Genomic DNA, 9,628 nt, shown 5'->3' on the forward strand with positions numbered 1-9,628 from the left:
CTTTGGAAGGCGTATAGCCTTGATGCATCGTTTGGGACAGAGCGGCAGGGTTTCTGCATTTGACAATATAAACACCCATTTGCTCCATGATGTCTCGACCCCACAAATTAATGGGCAGGTCTGGGATAATGTACGGGCGGACAAGGCCAGTGTCCCCATCCTCGTCCTGCCAGACCAATTTATTGGCACTGATGAGGACTTGCTTTACTGTACCTGCGACTCCAGAGACGGCGTCAAAGGAGGCTGTCGTAGGCCAGTCGGGAGGCCAGTTAGCGGGAGAGAAGCAGGTAGTATCCGCACCAGAGTCAAGAAGGCCCGTAAAGGGCGTGCCTTCAATTGTGATTACAAGCGGGGGTCTAATTTTACACATGGCACGAACCCAAAATATGTCAGAGGAGCCAGGATCTGAGTTGCCGCGGATTTCTGGGAGAGAGGGCAAGGTGGCGTTGAGGGGGAGCGGAAGGGCTTGCGTGATACGCTGCCCAGGCAGTACTTGGACGGGGTAGTAGGGGGCGACTGCGAGAAGTATAATTTCTCCAGTATAATCATTGTCTACTATGGAAGGTTGTATGATTAGACCTCTGATAGTCATGGATGCACGCCCAATAATCATAAAGAAATGTCCGGGCGGTGGCGGACCAAAAACACCTGTGGGAATCTGACAAACACCATGCTCAGGGGTTAATACGTGTGGGGAGGCGGGGTACAGGTCCAGTCCTCCGCTCCCTGGGGTTGCCCTGATAAGGGAGGCTGCTGAGGTGGGAGCATTGAGGGGGGGACTAGAGGCTGATGCTGGCAAGGCTGCTGTTGCTGCTGGTAATATGCCTGGGGAGCTGGGTTGGGTTGGGCCGGCTGGCTGGGCTCCGAAGCCGAACAAAGCGTTGAAATTGACGGCGCGGGGCCCGGAGCCGGCCCCTGGCAGAGTTTCCCTGAGCCAAAAGGCGGTGGTTAGGCTGCAGGGGATTGCCATCTATGTCTTTAGCGGCATGGCACTCCGCCACCCAATGGTGGCCACGGCGGCAGCGTGGACAAAATGGAGGACGGGGGTTAGCTGTACCTGTCTGCATGACAGGGGCTAAGCACTGAGGGCATTGAGAGACAAAATGTCCAGCCTGTCCACACGAATAACAGACTTTGCCTGAGGATTGGTTTTGAATGACGGCCATAGCATGGGAAACTCGGTGGGCAAGGGGATCAACATCACGGCAAAGATCAATCATATCATGAATGGTTTTGTTAGCCATGCGCCCCTTTAAGAGGGCTTTGCAAGATGCATTGGCATTCTCATAGGCAAGGTGTCTAACCAAGGTATTTGTCATTTCAGAGGGAGAGGAGCCTGCAATTCTCTCTACGGCCTCTAGGAGGTGACTGATGAACGCATTATAGGGTTCATCTGGTCTCTGTGTAATTTGGCCAAGCGGTGCGTTCGCATGGCCTTCCTTAGGTAAAGCTCGCCAGGCTTTCATAGCGGCAAAACCTGTGTTTGTTAGATAATAAAGGGGCAATGAGCGTTGCTGCTGTGCAGAATCATATGGGGGAGAGCCGGAAAGCATAAGCCGGCATGTTTTATCTCCCCGAGCTAGGTCTCGACAGGTCTTATAAAAGTCAGTCTCCCAGAGCAAGTAAAGCTTATGTGGGAGCGCGTTGGAGACAACACGCTTCCATTCATAAGGTAAGAGGGCACCGCCATTTCCCAGTGATTCAAGGCAAGAGATAGTATAGGAGGCTTGGGCGCCGTAATTCTTAACTGCCTGGAGCAGCTCATTGAGGTCCCTTTTATTAATTGCCTCGTAACGGAAATTTATCTCACCCTCTGGAGGTCTGTTGTTGCTGGGTTGGGCTTCCTCTCCTTCCGATTCTGAGTGCTGAGAGCCCGAATCAGCCGCGGCTTCAGCTGCAGCCTGAGCCGCTGCTTCGGCGGCCGCCTGAGCCTCGCGTTCATGCCGCACCCGAGCACGGGTGCGTGGACCAGCTGGAGGCGGGGGAGGGCGGGAAGTGTTGAGCGGTGGGGGTTGTTAAGAGGGAGGCGGAGGAAGGCTTTCTCCATTAGGAAGGAGAACAGGGAAAAAGGATTGTGAAGTTGGATTTATTTTATGGACTTCATGAGCAAGTTGGGAGAGCATGGAGTTAATTGTGGTGAGATGAGAGTCTAGGGCGGTAGGAGGAGGAGGTAAAGATGAAAGACATGTTGGGGGGGCAGGAACAGCGTAAGGCGGAGGTTTTGCAGCAGAAGTATCCTGGCAGAGAGTTGCTTTTTCCCCTGGGGCTAGAGCATCTGGCGGATCGGGTTGCTCGGGTGGAGCTGAGGCTAGGGAGGGATAAAGACGCGAGACGCCGGAAAGGTCCTTGAGAGCAGTTTGTAGCATAGAGGCGAGGGAAGGGTTAATAGTCTCAGGCACCGCCGCGGTGGCAGTGGGAGCTGAAGAGGAGGGAGATGGGAGATGGGATAGAGAATTCGAACGGGTAGCAGGCCTGGAGCACTCACGAGAAACTTGCTCGAGATGAGATCTGGCAGCACAGACAATTTCTTTGGCAATTTCCTCAGTATTTGTAGCTACAATGATGTCACACAGCAGGCTCCAATATTGTAATATTATTTTCTCTGTTTCGGGTTCCTTGTTAACCGTAAAATGAACACTCAGTTCGTTTCCTATTTTATCCCAAGTGGACGCAACAATTTCTGGACAGGTAATCACAAACCACGGACATACATTATGGATAAACATTAAGAAATTGCAAATATCTTTTTTGGTAACCTCTACGCGTCTGCTTTTCAATTCAGACTGTATATCTTTAATGAATTTAAGTTCAGTACTCAGCGTGACACCCATGGTAGCGAATCCACTGGGTGAAGCCCCCAAAAGCCAATTAGGGGGTGGTGGGGGGGACGACTTGGAAAACTGCAGTTTATTTTTTAAGGCTGACCGTTTCTACACTTACCTGGATGGGGTATTTTTCTGCGTTTTATGAAACGGCTCCGGACACGCCGCCCTCTGGTCGTCCGAGTGTGGCCATGGTCTTTGGGCCCAGCGTTGGGCGCCAAAATGCGGGGTCCTGCAAGCCCCCCGGATGGGCCCGGCCAGCGGGAAGCGGCTGGGAGACTCTCGGACGTCCGCACCTTTATTTGGCTGGGTCAGAAGAATAACCACACCTGTAACAAATCTGAGAGAGGTTAGTAATAATGACCTCAGGCGATATAACCTGTCTAAGGTAATCTTTATTGGGGTCCAGCATCTCTTATATAGAGGAGGAGAAATGGGCGGTAAAAAGACGGTGTCAATCATACATTTTGGCGCGAAAGCCATGAGACAAAGGCAGTAAATCATCTTCCAGAGGGGAGGGAGAAGGAGTGACAATTTTACAATCATTCCCAAGTCAGCAGCTTTCAAAGGATTGCCCTATGACCCTAAAGTGGGGTCTGCAGCTCACTTATCCGGAACTATCAGCAGTTTGTAGCCATTAACTCCGGAAAGAAGCTAAAGGGAGTAGCCTAAATCTGGGAATGGTATAGGGGTGTTTACTTTCTCTCTGGCTTCAAAGAGAATATCCTTCAGCTGCAAAATACCTTTCCTGTTAGCTCAAGGACGCACAGCAGAAACTGCACGTAGGCAGCTTTTAGATGAAAAAAAGCTGCATAAAGACAGAAGACAGAAAAATTGATCTCTGACAGGACACTGTCTCCAACATCTTAGACCAAGGGAATTCTTTTTTGAATGACTCCAAATGTTTACTGTGCCTATGCATGAGGGGGGAGAGAGAGAGAGAGAAAGAGAGAGCACAAAATAACCTTTTATATCTATGTAGCTTTTGTTAATTTATTTGATTTGGTGTAGATTTTGAACTGGTTGTCTCCATATATTTTCTTCTTATTTGAATATCTTGATTACATAAATGATTGTGGTTAGGTTTCAGTCATGTAAAGAATACCCCCTTCACCATTGCAACATTCCCGCCACCAATGTTTCAAATCTCCCTCCATCCCACCCCACCCCCAACTGTACTCCAGACAGGCTTTCCAGTTCCCTCATTCATTCACTTGATTATGGTAGTTCTCTGTGTAGTTATTTCTATAGCTGTACTCACCACTCTTTGTGGTGAGCTTCATGGAGTTAGCTGGTGTTCCAGCCCTCCTCTCATTGTCTCTGAGGATTGTTACAAAAATGACTTATTTTTCTTAAAACCCATAGATGAGTGAGACTATTCTGCGTCTCTCTCTCTCTCCTTCTGACTTATTTCATTCACCATGATAGATTCCATGTACATCCATGTATAGGAAAATTTCATGACTTCATCTCTCCTGATGGTTGCACAATATTCCATTGTGTATATGTACCACAGTTTCTTTAGCCATTTGTCTGTTGAAGGGCATCTTGGTTGTTTCCAGAGCCTAGCTATTGTGAATAGTGCTGCAATAAATATAGGTGTGAGGAAGGGTTTTTTTTTTAATTTATTTTTCTTTTTTTCTTTTCTCTTCTTCTGTTTTGTGCTCTGTCATGTTTTTTATCTCAAGCCCACGGCAAGTATGTGGTGCCTATCTTTATTGCTGTAGCACTCATTGGATATTTTATTTAGTACTTCTTTTTATACTGATGTTGTGTTCCACCTTCTTTTTCCCCTTCTCTCTCAAACCAAGGATGAGAGCCTCTACAAGGACTCCTGCCATGTTTGGCATATTTTATTTTTACCCCATTTTATTACTTTTCTCTTCTTCAAACAAAACCACATAACCTTAACTATCTAGTCTCACCTCCCAATTAGAGGGGAATATTATGGAGGCACCATGACCAAACAGTTGAAAGATCACTAATTAGTAAGCTAGTCATGGAGGGAACCACTCATTCTAGCAACCCTAGGGGTAAGAGTGGAGGCTATGGGAGGCAGGAAGGAGTGGAGGTAGAGGGAGGACAATTCAATGGTGGGAATTCCCCTGATTCAATGTTAATATGTATCTAAAATATTGCTGTGAATGATATGTAAGCCACTATTACTAAAATAAAAATTATATAAAAAGATAAAGTGTTCAAAAATGTAGCATTATTACTAAAGTCTGCTTGATTGAGCCATAGATTTTATGATTAAAAGAAAAAAATGTTACCAAAATGTTACTCAAACCTTTTGGGCTCTCACTTTTAGTCCTTATTATCAGCTTTAAACATTGTAAAAAATTTACCTATAACCTTCATACATTATGCTGCATTAATTCTGAGTTCATAAACACATGGTGTTAAAGTCAAACATCACAAATATCACCCTGATTTTCAGATTATTGTAAATGTAGAAACACACCCACTTCTCACTTGTCTGCTGGTATCTGTTTTCTCCTTCCACTCCACATTCCTGAAAAAAATTTTCAAGAAAGGAAAATAAATTTAGACAACTCTAACTACAACTGTGATTTTCTTTGAAAAGGCAAACCAGACTAATGTATGGAAAACTTAAGCTCACAAAATTTTGTGTTGACACATAAGTAAATCATCATTATTGTTGTCACCATTTTTATAATAATAATAGTAAAGTAGCCACATCTATACCTCTCATGTTAAAATATAAGATTAATGATATTCACTTTTATGTATGAGTAAATAGCAGAAGTTCTTATATATTTATTAACTGTCCTATTGTGTTGACATGATATGTTTAGAGAAAAGACTTAAATACTATCATTTCTAAAAAGTCCATGAGAATATAAAGAACCATAAAGCATGGCAAATAAAAAATCATAGCAAAGCATCACAGCAGGTAAAATAACAGATTTCAACAAGATTACCATTAAACCCATGAAAATAATAAAATGAAACTTTTAAGCAATATACTACATTAAACATATATTATAAACAAATATATTAATATTTGAATATAGGTAAAGGAGTGATTGAATGTTTCTAAATACTTCTTGCACAATTAGCTTAATTTTGCTGTAGATTTAGCTTAATTGATGTTAGATAAACTCTAAGTCATAAGCAGATTCAAAAGTCAAAAGCAAATATATTTAAACAATAAGTGAGCAGTTGTTTTTTTCTAATTATGAAACAAAAATCTTAAATTATATAGCAACTTTTGTTCAATGAAGCACAATTTATTTGTAGTAGCCAAGAATAAAACTAACCCAGATGCTCAACAATAGATAAGTGTATAAAGTGTAATTAATATACACAACAAATTACAATTATGTTATAAGAAAAAATGAAATGTAGTTCTTTGCAACTTGAATATAATTGAAGAGTGTCATTCTAAGTGAAATTAATCAGAAAGTAAGAGGAATAGTGGATGACCCTTCTTATATGTGGAGTATAAATAACAAAGGGACAATCACCAATAAAAAATCAATTCTAGGGGCCGGGAAGGTGGCGCTAGAGCTAAGGTGTCTGCCTTACAAGCGCTAGCCAAGGAACGGACCGCGGTTCGATCCCCCGGCGTCCCATATGGTCCCCCCAAGCCAGGGGCGATTTCTGAGCACATAGCCAGGAGTAACCCCTGAGCGTCAAACGGGTGTGGCCCCCCCCCAAAACCCCCCCCCCAAAAAAAAATCAATTCTAAGATAATTACAGTAGAAACTGAAGAAGCTAAGGGGATGCTAAGAATGGGATTGTTAGAGACTGTTTGGCATAACTAAAAGCCCTTTTTACTAAAATCAAAATGGAGTCTCTGAAAGTCTGAGCAAAAGTGCCTACGTGACAATTAGCAGGAGCTGCCAGCCTGAGCAGCTAGCAGATGTGGCCTTTGCCCTTGGACCTAAAGAAAAGGGGAGTTACTGCATACCTCAGAACTAGGGGAGTCGACCACAGACACCAAGATGTTCCCATAAAGATAGAAACTGGTGGGTCTAGGCAGAGATTAGATCTTATACTTTGTTGCTCTAACACAATGTGGGCCTCATGATTGATGAATGCCAGCCTCATGATGTATAACCTTATTAATTTTTAAAAAACAAGATGTGCCTATGGAAAGTTACAGTTATTCCAAGAATGCCTTGCTCCCTTTCTCTTTGTTTGGCCTGACTATATAAGGTCCATCTTTCCCCATAATAAATGGACTCTTGATCGGAACCTTTTGTCTTGAGTCTCTTTATTTCCCAATCCCTCTTCTCTTTCAGGCCGGAATCCTCTTAGTGACTCGTGAATAACTGTTGTGGTCTCCAGCCTCTCCTGCGGGTCGGGGTTTCTGGGGTGCCACATGGGATCATTTGGACAATGTTATAGGAATGTTGTCAAAGTGATGGTGTGTTAGGTTAGCAGCACTTCAAGATAAAACAATGAAATAAATTCTAAATTATTATGTATTATTGATTTTTTTTTGTTTTGTTTTGGGGCCATGGTGACGCTCAGAGGTTCTCCTGGCTAAGCGCTCAGAAATCACTGCTGGCTTTGGAACCATATGGGACGTGGGGGGATTGAAAAACTGTCCGTCCTAGGTCAGCCAGGTGCAAGGCATACCCCCTACAGCTGCACCACTGCTCCAGCCCCATTCATTAAAATATTTTAAAATAATATCATATGAACCTAGTTTTTATTTTATTTATTTATTTTGGTTTTGGGACCACACTCAGCAGCACTCAGGGTTACTCCTGGCTCTGCACCAGAAATTGCTCCTGGCAGACTCAGGGAACTATATGGGATGCCAGGATTCAAACCACAGTCCTTTCTGGATTGGCTGCATGCAAGGCAAATTCCCTACTGCTGTGCTATCTCTCCTGCCTGGTATTTTTATTTTTTAAAATAATTTCTTTATTTGAGCACCACAGTTACAAACATGTTCATAGTTGGGTTTTAGTCATAAAATGTTTGATCCAAGTTTTTAAAGAAGATGCAATATCATCTAAATTTTTCCAGATATCTAAAAATGCCTTATATCTTTAAAAATCAGGTTTACAAAATCAGGTTTGGGTTTAGCATATAAGATGCTTGAATAGATATAGTCAAACAGTGTTCAATGCCCAGGACCACATATGCTACTAATACTGCCAGAGTTCACTTTGAATGCAGAAACTCTAGGAAGCCTAAGTACAGCTGGGTGTAGACCCAAAACTTACCTTATAATTGTGTTTTAACTGCATTACATAAAAATTAATCAGAAAATTATTGCGGATTTGAATTCTCAAAGTTAATGTTACTTTTGATAAGATCACATTATTTGGGGGCATGAAGGAGAGTTAGGCTCATTAAATAAAAATGTATAGAATTTTTCTACTATTGATCAAGTTCTGCAAGCATTGCATTTACATGATATTACAGGAATCAAAGGATGATGAAATCTTAAAAAAGGGTCACAGAAAGTTAAATTCTACAGTTACCTTATCATATATTTTAGGCTTAATTTGTAGTAAGATAATAGAAAGAAAAACCCATAGGAAGAAAATCCTGGCAGTCTCTATGAATTTAAAGAACAAATTAAAGATGAAAGTTGGCTAAAACTTGAGATATTCAAGAAAAAATATTCAGGTTTGGACAGATAATTAGTACAGATAATTAGTGGTCTTCCTGGATTTAATTCCCATATTACCTCAAATCTTTCAAGGAGTTATCCCTGAGCACAAAAGTAAAGAACAAGGGCCAGAGCAATTGAACAATAATAGGGCATTTGCCTTGCACACAGCTAATCCAGGACAGACAGTCGAAACCCAGCTTCCCTTATGGCTCCCCGAGCCTGCCAGGAGAGATTTCTGAGCACAGAGGCAAGAGTAACTCCTGAGAGCCTCTGGGTGTGACACCTCCCCCCAAAAAAGTAACAGACAAATAGTCACTTTTTCCTGCAAAAATGTGACTACATAAATATCATAAATACTAGGGTATTGCAAAAAAAGGAAAAAAAATAGCTTGTGTATTCTATAGTAGATTCAAGTACTTATTCCTGGGGATTGATTAAAGACTACTTAGGTCAGTAGTATCATCACTGACATTATTTTAGACTTTCAATAGAACACAAAAAAGTAGGTCAGAAAATTGCTAGAAAATAAATCAAAAGGTTAACTATTAAGGTTAAAGATGAAGAGCCTCTCATTATTTACTTGATTACCTATTTTCTTCAAGAAAAATCATTTCAAGTCAGTATGAAACTAAGGAAAATACTTGGCAGCGCCAACCTCAGAACAACATTGCCATCTAAGAATGAGATTCTTGGGCTGACAGATAGCATGGAGGTAGGGTGTTTGCCTTGAATGCAGAAGGACAGTGGTTCAAATCCCTGCATCCCATATGGCCCACCAGCCTGCCAGGAGCAATTTCTGAGCATAGAGCCAGGAGTAGTCCCTGAGTGCTGCCAAGTGAGACCCCAAAACACACAAAGAATGGGATTCTTAGTTATGTAATAATATCAAATTTCCTTTAAATATAATTTTTAATTGTAAGCGATCTCAAGTTAATATTGGGTAATGTGACAAATTCTAATTTGGAAAACTATAAACCTATTCAATATATGTGTAAAAAATGAGAAAAAATTAATAAATTAAAAAATAAAATAATTGAAATAAAAATATTATTGTCTTGGAGAATTATATTTTCAAACTTTTCAAAATTCTAATAAATAATCACAAAATAATTTATTTTCAAATTAGTCTTTTATCTAATGGCCTTTAGCATTAGACTTTAACAATGGACACTAAGCAAATAAGAACAAATAATATAAAATAAAT

General features: G+C 41.7%; 1 protein-coding gene across 1 annotated transcript; it reads right to left on the minus strand.

Moving 5' to 3' along the window:
• Positions 1–779: 779 nt before the first annotated feature.
• LOC126032112 (endogenous retrovirus group K member 5 Gag polyprotein-like) lies at positions 780–7,175 on the minus strand. The gene is made up of 4 exons (XM_049789820.1): positions 7,035–7,175; positions 5,298–5,337; positions 2,186–2,680; positions 780–1,972 (listed from the first exon to the last, which is right to left on the minus strand). The coding sequence occupies exons 1-4, from the start codon at positions 7,173–7,175 to the stop codon at positions 780–782; spliced, it is 1,869 nt and encodes a 622-aa protein (XP_049645777.1).
• Positions 7,176–9,628: the final 2,453 nt, after the last annotated feature.

The sequence above is a fragment of the Suncus etruscus genome, chromosome 16 (assembly GCF_024139225.1).
Source record: "Suncus etruscus isolate mSunEtr1 chromosome 16, mSunEtr1.pri.cur, whole genome shotgun sequence".
NCBI lineage: Eukaryota > Metazoa > Chordata > Mammalia > Eulipotyphla > Soricidae > Suncus > Suncus etruscus.

Coding starts and splice junctions, on each gene's coding strand:
- LOC126032112 (XM_049789820.1), bottom strand. CDS start 7,175: ATGTGGCACCCCAGAAACCCCGACCCGCAGGAGAGGCTGGAGACCACA. Junction 2,681..5,297: donor AAACAGATACCAGCAGACAA/GTGAGAAGTGGG, acceptor TTACCTGTCCAG/AAATTGTTGCGTCCACTTGG. Junction 1,973..2,185: donor TGTTCCTGCCCCCCCAACAT/GTCTTTCATCTT, acceptor CCCCGCCTCCAG/CTGGTCCACGCACCCGTGCT.